Below are 17,394 nucleotides of genomic sequence, written 5' to 3'. Positions count from 1 at the left end.
TCCTCAGTTCAAGTATCAGACCTCACCAAGCTTCTAGTTGCTTGTTAGGGCTCAGGGCTTCATAAATTCCTCCTCACACGCTGATGTTCACTCCAAGGCTGCATCAGAGCTGTCAGACTTGACAAATACATCTTCCAAGTCCTGGAACAAAAAGCCTTTCAATCACAGAGCTGTGATAAACATACTAGATTAATAATGCTGCTTTTCTTGGGGAGAAGATGATTCAAACAGCGCTGAAGTAACAAGTGGTTTTTATCATCTTGCAGATATGAAAAGAATATTGTTCATAGACATTTGAACACAGTTCCTGAATACTCTCCTCATCTTATTGCTTTTCATACAAAGCAGGGGGAAGACTTAGTGAATGTGACTGACAGGGCTCTGGGCAGCCCCAAACCACCTTGTGAGCATCTCCTAAACACAAGATGCCAGGTTCAGTGTGTGGATATATATCCTTAACTATATGAAGGTAATTATAGGCTGTCAGCTTCCAGGAGATGCTATTTCTTCCTTCCTGATGTTGAATTTGACTGCAAGCAATAGCTCAGTTCTGGGTGCTACATGTTTTTATCTAGTTGGCCAAGCACGTTCAGCAGTACTCTGTTTTGTTTTGTTCTTCCTATTACAAAATCCTTAATGTCATGACTTCTCCAAAAGGCTGCAGTGCTGCAATCAGGCTCGTGTAACACTCCCTTCCCTTCAGTTCCCCTTCCTGCTTATGCTACCCATGTTGTGCAGAACGAACCACACTCAGCTCCTGCCTGGGAGCTCTTAACTAACTGCTGAACCCCACATGGCCTCACACTCCCTGATGGGATATGGGGGGAGAATCAGGAGACAGATGGACAAACATCTGTTGGAGGTCAGCTGTTGTGTCATCCCTTTGGACTTAGCTCATGTACCTGTGCTGTGTTTTTCTTAACAGCCTTTACTCATTACAGCAATAGCAACCAATGTGAGACTTTAGGGGATCAGCTGGCACTTAGAAGGTAGAGAACAATCTATAAGAGGTGCCACAGCATGGACAGGTTGCAGGGAGTCTGTTTCATCAGTGCAGTTGTCCATACTGTCCATGCTAAGGCAATGAGTTAAGCATAAGCTGTAAGGCTTAGCACATGCTTGTATGTGATCAGCTTCTTAAAAGCAATACAAGTGCAGTATTGGAAATGCAACTTCACTGTCAACAGTTAAATTTATTTTAGATGTTCACACAGGGTCAGGAAAAGAAGGTTCTAGACAGATTGTGGTTAGATAGGGCTCGAATAGGAGCACAGACATCATCTTTGTAGGGAATAAATGATGTGTTATGGCTTTAAATGGTAAAGGAATGTATCAAGGGCATATTGTTGGATCAGCTTTCTGCTTTGTGTTGTGTCACCCCCAGGTTGTTGCTTTACCTGCCCATGGAGGGCTCAGCAGGTGAGAGATGGCAGCCACAGCTGCACAGGGCTTCAGTGGGAGCAGCTGTCAGCTGTATCTTATCCATCACAGTGCTAAGCAAATGTGAGCATTTATCACAGCTGCTAAAGCACCACGTCTCCTCACAGAGAGAAATCCAGCTAACATATCATGTTTGTGGAGTTTAAAGGAGATGGATTTTAATATCATACTCCATAGCTTTTGACACGCTGGAAAAAAATGGGAGCCTGCTGGGATGTTATTGCAGCTTTTTGCTCTAAGAGAGGCTGCTGAGTTGTGAGTGTGTCAGTGCGGCCATTTACCCCTCTTCCCCTCACCAGGCAGAAAATTCCTTGCAGTTTGTTGTCATGTAAAGTTTCTCTTTATGGATTACATGTGCCTATTGTGAAAATACACTGCATTCAGCACAAGTCTGCATTCAGCACAAGTCTGCATTGCAGACTTGTTGATTGCATTGCATTGCAGACTTGTTGATTGCATTGCATTGCAGACTTGTTGATTGAGTCCAGTACTTCTGTTTGCAGACTGTATGACACACAACAGCGGTGCTTCTCACACCACTAAGCAGCTGCCATTGCAGACTTGAAATGGTCCAGCTCCCATTGGCATGAAAAACTGCAGAGCTTTACTGAGTGACTTGACTTGTTTGACCTAATACCTAGCAGCCACTTGAGGGTAAGTTAAAGAGTGTCATGTATTATTGGACCAGAAATAGAGATCAGGTGGGGAATGGATCAGTGGCTGCAGCTCAAGGCTCTGTTGGCTCCTTGAGCATCTATGAAGAGATGACATTCACTTCTCAGTAAAGCAGCAGATCAAGTTCTTTGGCTGTAACTGAAAACCGCATATGTCTGGGTATTTAATGCTGTTCTCTGGCATTTATCTGGTGGTATATATACAGTAACCTCAGGAGGGGAAAAATATGGTGGCTTCTGTAATCTGTGAATAACTTGAAGCCAAAATCCACAGAGAAGATCTATTGAGTTGTTTCCGAGCTCTTTAGTTTACTTCCCTTCAGGGATGTGGCTGCAGTTTGAAATGTAGGAACGTATTTCTGCTTTTTAAAGTAGTCATGCTGTTATTTCAATAGCGTTAATTGCACTACAGCCTTCGTACTGACCTTGTGCTAACTCTGAGATGTGCAGCAGGTCCAGTCCTGCTGCTGCCATAGTGGTTGGCCTTTGTGTGTGGGACATCTGGTGTTTGGGGTCAGATCTTGAAGGTCAAATGATGCATTGAAGAAGAAAGCTGTGAAGGTGAAGTCTGTCTGTGCTGAAAGCCAAACCCAACTGAACCTCTCACAGTCACCTTTGTGTTATTGTTATTCATCAGATTGCAGAAGATGTTGTTTAATTTAGTGTGCCAGGCATTCTTAATGCTTTATTATCTCAGTGTGGGAATATCCTGTTACAAATAGGAACATTCCTATTGGTTTGGAGGGCACTTATTTTGGTATTTGATGCTGTGAGCTTTTGTCATCATCAGTATTGATGTGAGCGGGCTCTTGGTCTGATTGTCCTCCTCCCTCCTTGGAGATGGGATGTGTGGTATGAGATGATGCCGTTATAGAAACTCACATCTTTGTGAATCATTTATTCCACCTGGGCTCTTGAAAAATCAAGATTCTTTTGTCAATGCAGAAAAGAGATACTGGTTGTTAATTAAATAATAACATATAACGTTCTAATCTTGTGGAATCTGAAAAATAAAAAGCAAATAAATCCCTCTAAAAAAAATGAAAAGTCCCATTCTGAAGCTTGTTGTGTGGAGGTTAAGTGAGGGGTGCTCTCAGGAATACTGGAGCACTCAGGGCTTTACACTTCCTTACCCAAACACAGGAAGGTTTAACATCAGTCTATGTTCCAGAGCCTGCATTCAAGTGCAGTCTGCTTGAGGCTCCTTTGTAAAGCATTCTGTATAACAGAAGATCAGAAAATGCAGTATTTAGTAAAATTGCTTGGAAACCCCCTAGGCAGACAAGGTTAAAATCAATGGAATTCACGCAAGGGTAAACCCTAACACTGGTGAATACCTTAACTAGTCTGAAGGGTGGAAGAGGAGAAGAGTGGGATGAGCGTTTATTACTTCAAGGTGTGCTTTGCAGAAAGATTTCAGGACAAGAGGGTTTAGCTGATGCACGTAATGGGATAAGCTATTCAAATACAGTGAGATTGCCATTCTCACCCAACGTGTGCATTTCTCGCATGAGCAACTGCTGCAGAGCCAACAGCTGTACGTCTTTCCAGGTCTTTAATATGACAAAAGCTTAAAATGCCCTTTCTCCTTGAAACGCAGCATGCAGGAGAGCGTAGAAAAGATTTTTCATGAGGTAGCATGTGATTCAGATGGAAAAATGTCAGGTTTTGAACATTATTAAATCTTTGTGCTACACAAATTTGTCAGCTGAAGGGGCGTTTGGTGTAGGAGGTTCTTGAGAGACAGTATTTCCAAATTGATCTTTTTTTTTGTGTGTTTTTTATTCCTCTTTTGCTTTGGTTTGGAGTTCTTTGTTTCTCCCCCCAGCAGCAGCTGCACAAACGGGCAGGTGATCAGAAGGACAGCAGCTGCCAGGTAGCAAAAGTGTTGGGAGAACTGATTTGCTGTAAAGGAAAATGCTAGGAAAAAGCTATTTAAGCAATTGGTAAGCAGCTGCATGAGGAATCCTCCCATGGCATGAGATGACACCTTTCCAGAGCTGCCTAGAATTTCTGTGATTCGGCATCTCTCAGGTTGTTCCTTATTACAGGAACAGTTTTGCTTGTGTTGCACAGCACAGTGGCTGTTGGTGAATGGTATTTCAGTTCTTCCCTTTGAAGGACCTTTTAAGATCGGCACTGTGAAGAACGTTCTCAGTATAGGTAAGATGTCAGATGACTTAGATTCTGCCCTGGTTTAAGAAAAGGTGTTTGATTGGAAGGAAAAGAAAGAATGAAGAATTGCAGCTGTATTAAGCAGAGGGCTCTGCAGGGAGCTTATCACGTTCTAGCACAGAGAATGTCTTACAAGAGCTGCAGTAACACAAATGAATTGAAATACCTCACAGGTCTGTCACTGTACAACATTACAGGGTGCTGAGATATCTTACCATTTCAGTTTTAGTTACACGGATGTTAGGATGGCAATTCTAAAAGGGAGCGACAGTAACACATTATATAATCATAAGTGCATATTTCTTTTTCCTTTGCAACCTATAAAGTTTTCCTCTGCACTTGTTTCATTTCCCCTCTATGTATGACTCAGTGTTCTGCAATCCTGTATGAATGATGTTTCGTAAGTTTGTTTCTTATTAAATCACATACACACACCCTATGGAGGTTGGTTCTTTTATTAGGATCTTTTGCAAGCTTTAAGCTTTATAGGTTAGGAAAATAGCCCCCATCATACCTTGAATTTCACTCAGGTATTAAAGTAGAAAATATTCCTTTGCAGGAAATCATAAATGTGCAGAATGTGTCCTTACTATAGGCTTACTCAAATCAACCAATAAAAAAACCACATGATATCTTCAGCAGAATAGTAAAAAACAGAGCAGTGTAGGATTATCCTTTGAAAACAGTGATGTTAAGGTGAGTCAAGAAAGCTATTCCTTTGGCATTTAACCTCACCAGTTTTCAATCTGTTACATGGTTGCATTTTTTTAGGAAGCACGTGGATATTAAAGCTGTCTTTCTCAAGAGATGAGGTTCTATAATACTTAGGAGTCAGAAGGAGGTGTGCAGGGATCCAAGCTTTCAGCTCCAGGTGAAGCTGATATAGCATCAAATAAGAGCGAAGGCTTCAGGTTAATTGGGTTCCATTTGCTTTGGGACATTAAGAAACTGCCAGATGTTGCTGAATCTATCACTTACAGCAGATGTGGCTTTGGAAAACAAGTCTGGTTTTGAGATTATATTGTGTATTTTTTCACTTCACAATTGGGTGCAGATAACTTGATGCGCTACTTTGAAATCTGAACGATAACTGTGTGCTGTGTTCCTCCTCCAGCAATTTGTCTCTTCTTTCTCTTTGTGTTCTCTGATCTTTTCTTTCCTCTTATGCCCAACTCGGTGAATTCATTTCTTTAATTGAAGAGGGATCACAGGAGTACATGAGTGTGTTTTTGTGTCTAGGTTGTCCTTTGGGGTTCTCATCTCAACTGTAATGCAAATTCTGAAGCAGCAGTACTTCCATGGGTGGATAGGGTTGCATGCAGAGCATCGGGGGTGATGCTGCTGCAGATGAATAATGACCAGTATGTGACAGGTGGGTTAATAAACTGCCCATTCTGCAGTGCCATTACACCAAGAGGCTGTAAAACACGTTAACTTTACCATCTCCCTGTCCTGCTTCTCCCTCTGTGGTTATTTCGTTTAGCTGTTGCAATTGGTTTTATGTCTGTTTCATAAAGTGTTTGAAGCAGAGGTTTACCTTGAAAAAGCAGATAGAAGGTTAATGGCCAACTCACGCATATCCTTTCTGTAGGAGCACAAGTGCCCATCACTCTGGCTTTCTGTTTTTTTCCTTTATTATTTTAAATACGGTTACTGCATATATGTCATAAAAATATTTGTTAATATAAATGTCACATTGCTTTGATTGGTATTTACAGAAAGATTAAAAAAAAAAACAACACCTGAGACTCGAGTCTCTGTAATTACACAGAACCTACCTACTAATTGGATCTTTCCTCTGCCGTGGGATAATGCATACTTCATAAGCTCAGTTATATTGGAAATGCCCAATGCACAGTAGAGTCACAGAATGGTTTAGGATGGGCAGGACCCTTAAAGTCAAATTAAATTTAATGTGTCTCTATTGAGCTCCGTTTAATTTGTTGTGAAGTGTGACAAGGAATGAAAACACTTGCGAAGAAAAATTAATGTGTGATATTAATTGTGCTTTATGTGAATTAGGAAATGCAGTGCTCTCATCTGAACTCACTGTTCTGAAGTGCGTGCTCTATGTTACGGATAGAATGATGTCTATCAATGCCTAATGTTAGGTATTTTCTTAGGTTTGAGATATCCGAAGAAGCAAAAATAACTACAGTGTTCTTCAGTCCAGTTTTTAATTAGATCATTAGGGATTTAGAAGGCAGTTGCTAAGAATTACACTGTTTTCTCTACTCTTGGCTATTGGATGCCTCAAGATATGCGTGACAGCAATGTCTCAATGCCTGCCAGGAGGAAAAGAAGCTCTTGCTTTCATAGTTCACGGGTTTTGCAAATGAATACTTGCATGTTGTCTTGGTAATTAAGGTCACCTGAACTCAGGTCTCATCATAGGCATAACAGTCTTATCCGACATCATTTCAGGAGCAGATGGGGCAGTTCAGAGAGCTCTCTTCCTTCCTTGTGTCTTGGTCCATTTGTTCCAGAAGTATTTCAGAGTACAGGAGACATAGTTGATATTTAGGGAGAACGCAACCCAAAAAGGGGGAGGGGGAACAGTTTGTGTACTGAAGACTCTCTGCTTATTTCCTTTACATGGCCTGTGGAACTTTGTGATTTGTGAGCAGAAATACACTTTCCCTTCTCTTGGGATGAATTACTGGCAGTAACATTGGCTTATGCAGTGAGAACCACAGGGATGGGAATTAACATGGAGTAACTGCATGTAGATATGACTATTAGTACAGTTTTGGATAAAGTAGATTCTAAGAGGTCATGTTTGCTAGGGAAGAGCTTGAGAGCAGCACTGTTTGTAAAGGCAAGGGAAGAAACGTGACTTATTTCTCTTGTCGTTGACTTTCTTCCCAAGTGAAGTATAACTGTGCTTCACTTCAGGCTTTAATTTAAATTAAAACTTCTGGTTTTAATTTAGTTTATACATTTATAAAATGAATCTTTAAGTCCAAAGAAGCCCAGTGATTCATGTTTTGTTCTGCTTGTGCATTTGGTAATGAGCTTTGGCAAATAAAGGAATAGGTGAGAGGGGGAAGTTCCTTTTGTATTTGGAATTGTGATAATGTCTATTCAGATAGGAGTGATTTAAATGTCATGTGCCATACTGTAATTTACCTCTGACAGTGACTGATATTTGAGTTTGATTCACAGCAAGGTTCCTGTATAAGGCAAAAGAAGAAAATAAATGAAAAGTGCCAACTTTTCCAGTGGGAAAGATATTTTAGGTGATACTATGATTAGAGCTTATAAGCATAAGAGCTATTTCTGACCAGAATACAAGTCAGCATGCTTACATTGCTCTCTGCACAACCTTCAGGATCCTTATCATCCCTGGTTATTGCAGTTCCCATGCAAACTGGAATCCCCGGGGCACTGATGGTTTGGTGCTTGGGATCAGACCGTGACCTTGTGAGGTTCAAAGGCCAAACTAAATTTTTACTTGAATTTCAAAGCTCTTTGACTTGATGGTGAATGTTTACAGCCTACAGGTTGATTTTTGCTTTGAGTCCTGCTTCAGATCTCGATCTCTTGAGTAAATAGGGATTCTCTGATACTTCTGTTTCTGTCTCAAAGGCAATATATGTTGCTTGAAAAACAGTTTTGGTGTGCGTTTGGGTTTTATTTGCTCCCTTTTTAATATATTACCAGCAAATGTACAACAGGCTTATTACTTGCAAACAAAACAAAGTTCTTCTTGAAGTAGAATGCCAATGGCTCTGCAGTGAGCATCTCCTCCTGCAGCTGCATTGGCCGCTGGGCACATCAAAACCTTGAGCCTTACTAATGACAATGGATGTGTGAACTGAGTTCATGGAAGGAACTCTGGTGGCTCATTCAGTAAATAAAATACTGCTGCAGCTAAGAGTGAGCGTTGTACCACAGGTGTGATTATGAACTGGGTACAAGTTTATTATATTTATTATTGCTCTGCCGCTGAGCTGCAAGTGCCTACATCAGCAGGTGCTGCGTTTTGACCCAGGGCTTGATAAGCAGCTGTGTTAAGTCAATAATTGTACTTGGGAGAAGTCTGTTCCTAGAGCAGAAGACCAGACTGCTAAGAAATATATGTAGCTTTCAAGGTAAATGTGAGGTATCCACACATGTCAGAATCCAAGCAAGGTTCTTCAGAGAAGCCTGCCTTCACCCTCTTCTGCTTTGTCATGTGCTTCTGTGCTGAAGTTTTCCAGCTGCCTTAAAGACCTGTTCCATAGTGTAGGAGCTGTAAATAAATACTGACTTTGTGATGGCAACCATTGCACTTGGCAGTGATATGAGGCATGTGTAACATCAGCTAACCAAATGATGCAGTTTAATTTATTTACAGTGTATTTCTTGTTATCTTAAAACAGGCCAAGTATCCCAGGCAACAGCAGAGCCTGAACCTTCAGTGCAATCTGCTGAGCCCGGAGGTGTGGCACATCTGGTGGTCCTATGGCACCATCTGGAGATGTGAGATGAAGTATCCCTCCACCTCCTCCAACCCACTGACAAGTATAATGTGTTTCCAGGAAGTTCTTAATGTTTATGTAACTGATGCTATTGCCACTGAAGCTGACATCTGTCTGGTCAGCATGTTACTGTAGCTGTGTTGTTCCTAGGAAGGTTTTAGGTGTGTTTTGGTCATTCAGCACCCTGGTGAGGCCGTGGTGTTTTCAGGCTGACTGCTAACTAAATACACAGCAGTTGTCCTCATCCATTTGATTCTCTGTATGCATACAGTCAGGTTTTACCACATTTTTAACCAACTTCCTTTCAAAGTTGTGTTTTTTTCTGTTTCTTTTTGTTTGCTGTTCTTCACACATTGCATTTGTGTCACTGATTTGTCTCTTTAGAATGCTAGGGTGGCTTTTTTCCTTTAAAGATTGGCATTCCTTGCTAATGCGTAAAGAAAAGAATATGGATGTTAAATGTATGAAAGATTCCTCAAGTTTGTAATCCACCTAATTTTTAATAAATGGAATATATCATTTAAATACATATATATATGTATAGCATTGATAGGTTTAGAATACATAAAGGATTGTGATTGAGTGACACTAATCTCTGGCACTAAAAAGACCACTAATGTTTCATCAACGTATTAATTGTTATTGATGGAAACAAATGCATTGCCCTCCCGTCACCCATTAAAAATGTTTCTAGGAAGTTACTGCTATGAGTTGCGTGCAACAGCAGGGATGGAGGGACAGCACGATGTCAGCTGAACACGAAATTCATGGGGAAAAGAGATGTTACTGAAACAGACTGATCGAGGGAAAGAGAAATGGAATAAACGAGGATTGAGGAGATGGCCTCGGTCACGTTGGCACACAAACTCTTCTCAGGGAAAGCCATTGTGCTCACTTACAGAGCTCTACTTCAGAGGCTTTTATTGTTGCAGCAAAATGCTGTTGACATCGTAGGGTTTCTTTCAAATGGATTCTGTGAGAAAAGGCATCTGGATTACGGTGCTGTTACCGTTGTTTGGTGAGAAGTGGGGGAAAGAGGGGATTGTTCAGAGAAATGTAAGAAATAGGATCATGTAAGGAAGGGTTCCCGCGTGTTTCTTGTTGGCTGGTTCAGATCAAGGTGTTGGCTCGTCCTCCAGCAGACACAGGCAGTTCTTGTGGGTTTTCTCACCACGAAGCAGTGAATTATTAAAGTTGGCTTCCAAGTGCTGCAGGTTGTTCTGTCGTTCTCCTGAGAGTTCCACTCACCATTCCTGAGCCCATAGATAACCTTCTGTGTACAACAGGACTTTCTCTTAGTGTCTGTTTTATCACTGCTGGAAAAAGAATTGAACCTTAACAGCTTTCAAGGTGTAGAGTAGGTTACATAGAGGGAGGGAATGTTAAAGCAAATAGATGAATAAATGTTTGCCTTGGTTTTTAATCTTGTTGAAGACAACGCAGTTCCTGACTTTCACTCTCCTTTTTTGCTCACGAGGACATGATGTCATCCCAAACCTTCTGAACTACAAAGAAGTATCTCATGCAGCTTAGCATGGCTTTAACAGAATGGGAACTTGGGTCAGTGGCACTGGTCTGCTGGCTGCATTGCTGGCTTGTAGTCACAACATCCATTTGTCGACTGACCTCTCACCCTTTTGGAAACTGAAACTGCCAATGCTTCGTGCCCAGATTTGTTGTCAGACTTCGTGATGCTTTAAAAGCAGTGATCAAAGAAGCCACAGTGCTGTCAGAGTGAAATGGGGAAAAAAACCCAACACAGAAATAGGTGTAAAATGAAGCTCCAAGTGGAAGCACCCAACCTAGCATCCGGTCCTATGCTAAAGAAATAGAATTCTTTACAATTCAGATAAGCGAGGTTTGTTTGCAGCTAAAGATTTTGAGCACATTGCTTTTGTATGATAATATTTTAGATTTATTTCCACAACTTATTGCACATTCGTTTTTGGTTTTTTTTTTGGAGTTTTCATTGCAGAAAATTGCCAGGAGGGATGAATTTTGTCTTCCTTCAGCTGGCAGAACAATTTTCCACCTGTCGCCCAAATATTTGATGGGGGAGGATTATGGTACAGCTGCTGGAAGTTTATACTTTATATCCATAGGAAGGCTCAGTGTCTCACATGCTGCCACCTGAGGTTGGCTCTATGAGACATGCCTTGCTCTTGTGACTTCCAATGTGTGCTGTTAAGATGGGAAACCCCACAGTGGCTGCATGGCATGTTTGTAAGCAATGCCTGACTCCCTTTTGGACACGTTCCTTCAGTGGGGAGCAGTTTTTGTAACTAAACTGGGGCCATTAGTTGGAAAAGCAACTTCAATGTGATTTGTCTTCATTCTTTTAACCATCTGACCTTGCCATGTACGCTGAAATGGGGGGTTTTTGGCAGCCACGCAGACATTGATGGAAATATGAGATTTTGTTGCCTGTGTGAAATCCTTTAATGCCTTTGTTATTTCCTCTGCCACATGGATTTACTCAAGTCTATAGGGACACGGTATTTAGCAAAGACTGACAGAGCAGGAAACAGAGAGAGCGGTCAGTAGTCAAACAATGCATGCTGATGAGTCTCACTGCATAATTTTTCTTTAAACTCTATACATTGAAAGTGAATCCAATTATTACTTATTCAGCACCGCTGGTAAATGATACAGAACTACTTAATTAGTATGAGTGCCACACAGGGATTGCATTTGGTAGTTGTGTCCTGTCATTCACTGTTGTGGTGGGACAGCCGCCTTCCTTTGAGTATGTATGGCTGAACCTTGAAGGCTGACAGTTATAAATTAAAAGCTGCAATAACTTGAAATCAAAACCCTCATAAAGTTCCAATGGGCTTTAGATGAATGTTAAAACAAGTGAGGGTTCTGTTGAAAGAAAACAGAAAAGAAAGATGTGTTAAATAAAAAAGCACAAGTAGTAAACGAGTGGTGTCTGTTGTTTGCAGGTGTTTGTCAGTAACCCAATAATACCACGGCTGTGTGTTGCTGTTAAGTCCCAACCCCACCTGTGAGCAGAATTATGCCCTTCATTTCAGCACAGTTTAGGTTTTATCCTTTGTATCTCCCTCCAAACAGCAAATGTAGGGGCTCCCAGTGTGCTGTTCAGAGTTCTCTGACCAAAGGGATCCCTGTAAAGTTGTTCACTATTCTTCCCAGAGTCTTTCACTATTCCTCCTATCCCTGGCGGCTCCCAAGGCCACAGATGGGGTCCTGTGCAGCCCAATGGAGGATGGATGGAAGTGGTGGGCTTGGAGGTCCCTTCTGACCCAGCCCTAACCCACGCAAAGTCATTGCTGCCTTGTGAAGCACTCAAAGAATTGATGGCAGCGTGGGATTCCTGTGCCTCTCCAAATTCTTAGGAAATAGCAAAAGTGTCATTCTATAAAGCACGGATTTAATAAGGCCTGCAGGGACGCCGTATTACTGAAGATTGACAAGATGAAAATTGGCATAACTGTTCTGTAGTAAAACGCTAAGAATTATGATAATATTTTATAAAGTACACTAAAAATGTAGTTTAAAACATTGTGAAAAATGGAAGTCTCTTGGTCTTACTCAGAAATAAAATCATTTCCCACCACGTACACGGCATATAGTTTCAAATACAGGTACAGAGTGTTAAGCAGGGTTATTCCTATTACAAATTGATGTCATATGCTTCTTATTGTTCCTGAGTGCTTCTGCGTTTGCATCTAAGCAGAGAAAATAGGGCGTGCAATAAGCCTTTGGATCCTCCTGCCCATGGTGCAGCCTTATCCCCTGCAGGCTCTAGCCCTACAGATGCCATTTTTCAACAACGACAGCACTTTCAAGGGCTGCAGGAAGGGGGGATCAGTGCAGGAGAATGTTGAACATTTCCTCTGAGTGGGCTTGGAAACACGGTTTGCTTATGTCACTGTTGGAGTGCTGCAGTAACACTGCTCACATCAGTATGTTTCTCCATGGTTAGCGCTCTGAACCCTTTTAAATGTGCAGCAGCTGTTTGAAGGAAGGTCAGCATTGAAAAGAAAGGGAGCTTTGGTGGTTACAGCTCTGAATGCTGCTTAAGGGAATCAAGTTTAGTTCACCTTCTTCCATGGACACCTTGTATGATCTGTGGTGACCCATTTAGTCTTTCTGAGCCCATCTATAAGACTTGGCAGTACGGATGATGACTTTTTCTGATGTTCTAATTTTCCTGGAAGTTCTTCCATTATCGTTTTGTTTTGGTGTGTGCCAAGACCCTTGGAAAGCACAGTCCTGATAACTATTGCATTCTCCAAGTTGTTCTTTAATAAAAGTAGTTTCTAATGAGATACGCGTTTTTGGTGGTTTACGCTTGGTTTGCAGCCAAAAACAAAGCAACACATAAAATGTGTTTTCCTTTCTGCCCCTTTCAGGAAATGATAACAGCGAAGCCCTTCCTGAGTCCATCCCATCTGCTCCTGGAACACTGCCTCACTTTATGGAGGAACCAGATGATGCCTACATTATCAAAAGCAACCCCATCGTCTTACGCTGCAAAGCCATGCCAGCCATGCAGATTTTCTTCAAGTGCAACGGTGAATGGGTCCACCAAAACGAGCACGTGTCGGAGGAAAGCATGGATGAGACTACAGGTAAGGGCAGTGTCCTTGGGGAGGTGTGACAACGTGGTGTCTGTCAGCACTGTGTATAGCAGAGTGCATTGTGAGAGGCACAAACAGAACTGAGGGTGTAACACAGCTCTGTGGCAGAGAGCTGTAGGATGCACTGAGCTGAAGGAATAGTTGTTTGCTAAGTAACAAAGTTCAGCAGGAGGAATCTATTGTGTGAAAGTGTCTCACTAAAGGAAGGGAAATAAGAAGGGAGAAAGTTGAAAGCGATCAACAGATTTTTATCATGCTTCCAGCACACCCTTTATCTTTTCTCATTTAGAAGCATCTTGATAAGTATTGCAAACCAATTTAATGCTGCGCTGTCTTGTAATTTCACAATTCAGTTTTGTTATTGCTTTCCTCCTCTTTTTAAATTCCACGATTGCTAGGCAACTCCGCGTGTTGGAAATAGCAGCGTAGGCACAACATCCTCTCCATCAATACAAGAAATTCCTCTTTAAGAGGGGAAAAAAAAAACCCTCCACATTTAAAAAAGGAAGAACCATCTCCTAAAGTGACAGTGGTGTTTGGCATTCACTTTAAGTGACACATTCTTGAAGGAATTTCATCCTAACAGCTTTTTGTAAATGCTAATCTGGGTGAGTTCTAATTTCTACAGTTACCTTTTCAAAAGGAATTTAATAGGCGTAACCTTTACTTCTCAAGGCACTGCTGAATCAATATAGAAGAAATGTCGTTCCTAAATGTTTTTCCCTCCATATGGTTAATGAAAAGCTGTCTTGTGAATACTGCAATTATGTTTTGTAAGCCTTGGATTAATAATAGAATAAAAAAAGATGAAGCAACATTAGGTGGTAGGTTTTCTGTTTTGCTTTTAAATAACACCCGGTAACATTGAGTTTTGAGACATGGAGGCACAGGCTTAGCAAATGGGATCTGGAATATAAATGATGCAGATTTGAATTTAGCCCAAGGGCAGAGCTAGCACTAAAAGTATTGTTTGCTGTCTGCACGCGGGCGTGATCCCAATAGTTAATGTGTTCTAAAAGCAGCCGTGATGATCCTCAGCATGCAGGAAGGTGCAAGGAATGGCTATGTTGGGTGAGCTGTGAAGGACAGGCCTGGATGCTGTTCTCTCCCAGGGTGTATCCATATCCCCAGACTGCTTCAGAACCTTTCCTCTGCCTTCAATAAACATCAGACATGAGGTTTTTTGAGGGGAATAAACAAGTACTCTGACAGTCCTCTCATCTCTGGAGCCAAATCTGGGGAATAAACATTTCTGCTACCAAACACTCCATGTTCTGCACACTGCGTGGGCTCCATCTGTGAGAAACTGCACTCAGTTTATGGCACAAGTGGTGCCTCTGGTTAATGAGTGTCGGTGTGTTCACCAAAAGGAAGTCATGCAGCACGAAAATGGGGCTGCCCTTTTCCATCCTTCCACTTGTGATGGAAATCCGGAGAGGAATTGTAGAATAGCAGTGAAGAATAAAAACAAAGAAGTGAGGAAGACGCACATCTCTGCAAATCCCTGCCTGTGAGTTCTTAGCCAGGCTGTGCATGGAGTGCGTGTGACAAGAGCCAATATGTGAACCTGAGGAATAGAAGCAATGTGAGAGGAAGGGCATCAATTCTGTAGCTCGGTATGGTTTGTAGTTAAACGTTGGGATGACACAAGCTGGCTGCCTGAGGGTCTACGAAGGGTTCTATGGGGCTGATGGTTTACATCTCAGTCTGTGCTTTGGTGGCTTTGCTGATGCAGGAGGTCAGGGCAGGTAAGGCAGCGTGTGTCATGGCTGATGGATGCACTGCCATGGTCCACTGCTCAGTTACAAACTCAATTATTTCATCTTCTACCTTAGCAGAGCTACAAAAAGGGCATGGCGATGCATGGTCTGCCTTTCTTGTTCATTCCATAAGCATTGCAGCGGGGGAACTTTGTTCACTCTGTGTGCTTAGAAAATAAGAGCCTGGGCTAATAGATCCTACTGTGATAAGATTATAATAGGTATAGTTTGACGTATTTCCTTCTGCTTTTCTTCTCTTTCTTTCTTAATTTCTGAACGTTGAGGACTGCACCTCCAAATTAGTTTACAAATATCTCAACTTTGGTCTTACTGCAGGATCAGACCACTAAACTAACACAAGTTTCCTTGTCTGATAAATAAAAGGATTACAGCAATAACTGCTGTCAGCGTTTTTCTCATTTAAACAAATAAAGCTGACAAATGCTGAAGTTCTGTGCAGCTCTGTTATGTTTAGTACATGGAGAGCAATTATTCATCTGCTGCCAACATTAGTCTATCTGCAGCTAAACCACCCAATGGTGCAGAAAGCTTATTAGCATCTCAGTACCACAGTCATAATTTTATATTCTGTAAGGCTGTGCTGTGTAACAAAAGATGATGGTTATAATTTGCACAATAATTTAAAGGGTTGACTTGCAGTGCTTATTAGAGTTATACAAGTTACAGGTAAAATGTTGTTCTTGTTTATGATGTGCCTGTTTATATCTGCCTGGGTATTTTTTTTTCCCTCTGTGTCATTTCCTATGAATGTTTTCTCTGGCATTTTTGAGACGCAGATGGTGAGTGAATATATCTGCTGGTGAAATACAGCGATGATAAATGAAGAATATATGCCTCTGTTCCCCTGTGGGTTTGCTTTCTGCAGTTGGTTCTAAAATAAGTGAAAATAGGTGTACTTTCTCCATAGACAACACACAAACAGCTTTCCCCAAAGCGTGGATGTCCTCTGGAGGTCCCCTCCAACCTTGATTCTGTTATGTCGGATGCATCCATTTCATAGGTTGACAAAGCAGGGGAGTCCAAGGGGCTGAATTCCTGTCCTGCTTCTCCCTTCCTCACGGCACCTCTCAAAATCATGCCCTGTTTGGCTGCCTGATTCAAAGCTCGTTAAGTGTTGCTTCAGGCTGACATATATCAATTAATATTAATTAACATGTCTGTGAAAGGAAGAGCTGGGCTGGAGAGCATTCTACATTAACAAACCCAAATCTGTAGATGGCTTTATTCAGTGGTGACTGTCCAGTGTTAAACAGCATCAGTGAGCCTAGAAATGGCTCCTGCTCTTCCATACCATGATGATTTTCCAGGTTGGTATCAGTAAAGGCTCTGTCACTTGTACCAGCAGCAGCATAACTTGAAGTTCAACTCCTCATTTCTGTTCACTGCTTCCAAAAATTCCTTGAGTATCTTAGAAATTGGGAGTGCTGAGAAGAGATGGAGTGTATCATAACCAGGTGGGGAACGGTCAGTGAGGTAGGAGCTAATGGCTGGTGAGGGGATGAGTGGGTTTTCCCCAGGAAGATGCTGTTTGAGGTTGTGGTGGGAATAAGCTGATCGTGGGAGGTACTGGGTTGCAGCAGGATGCCATGTAAACTTCTTACCTCTGTAAGTAAGTTCAGGCCACTGCACCTTCAAGGCAATGCATAGAGCAGCATTGTTTGTAGGCAGTGCGGACTCACAGGCTGATGGGATGTACATGGCTGCACAGCAGTGTGCATCAGCTAATTGAGCACTGGGTGAGTGATCCCTGACCGGAGACAGCCATCTCAGAAAGGTCACTGTTTGTCAGGGACTGATTGTTTTTCATCCTTGTCAAAGAAGTCTTTAAGTAGATGGGTTGTAACCTCGTTGGACATGGCTACAAATTAGCTTGGATTTGGAGACTTGAGCTTTTGAGGCTCTGGAGCTTTGAAATCATCCAGGAATTGTGTGCAGCTTGATTTGTCATGGGTACGGTATCAGTAAAATATGTCTGTCAGTGTTATCCAGCATGACAGAATGAGAGATGTTCAGCCACTGGGACCTGCTGTGTCATGTCGCCAGGACTCCAAGGGTCTCTAATGGAACTTAATGTGGCTGTTCTTGTCACCAACCCATAAACATCACTCTACAGGAAGGTTGTATGGCTGAAAACTTGGGGATTCATTGCTCTCAGAGCAGCCTGGGGTGTTTACTTTGGGATGGTGCAGTTTCATTGTACATCTTATAGCCCATGTCAGCAGGGAGGGGGGGATTCCAACAGAACTGCTGGGTT

At 41.9% G+C, this 17,394-nt stretch overlaps 1 protein-coding gene across 4 annotated transcripts in view; it reads left to right on the top strand.

Annotated features, from left to right (window-relative positions):
* Window positions 1-17,394, top strand: part of UNC5D (unc-5 netrin receptor D) — a 92,445-nt gene that overhangs the window by 31,505 nt on the left and 43,546 nt on the right. For all 4 annotated transcript variants that reach the window (XM_072357004.1, XM_072357002.1, XM_072357001.1 and 1 more), the window contains exon 2: window positions 13,132-13,350. In XM_072357004.1, the coding sequence (XP_072213105.1) occupies window positions 13,197-13,350 (154 nt within the window). In that variant the 5' untranslated portion in view covers window positions 13,132-13,196. The remainder of the gene's footprint in view (window positions 1-13,131; window positions 13,351-17,394) is intronic.

The sequence above is a fragment of the Excalfactoria chinensis genome, chromosome 25, assembly GCF_039878825.1.
Source record: "Excalfactoria chinensis isolate bCotChi1 chromosome 25, bCotChi1.hap2, whole genome shotgun sequence".
NCBI lineage: Eukaryota > Metazoa > Chordata > Aves > Galliformes > Phasianidae > Excalfactoria > Excalfactoria chinensis.
This window is presented reverse-complemented; position numbering and strand designations above follow the sequence as displayed.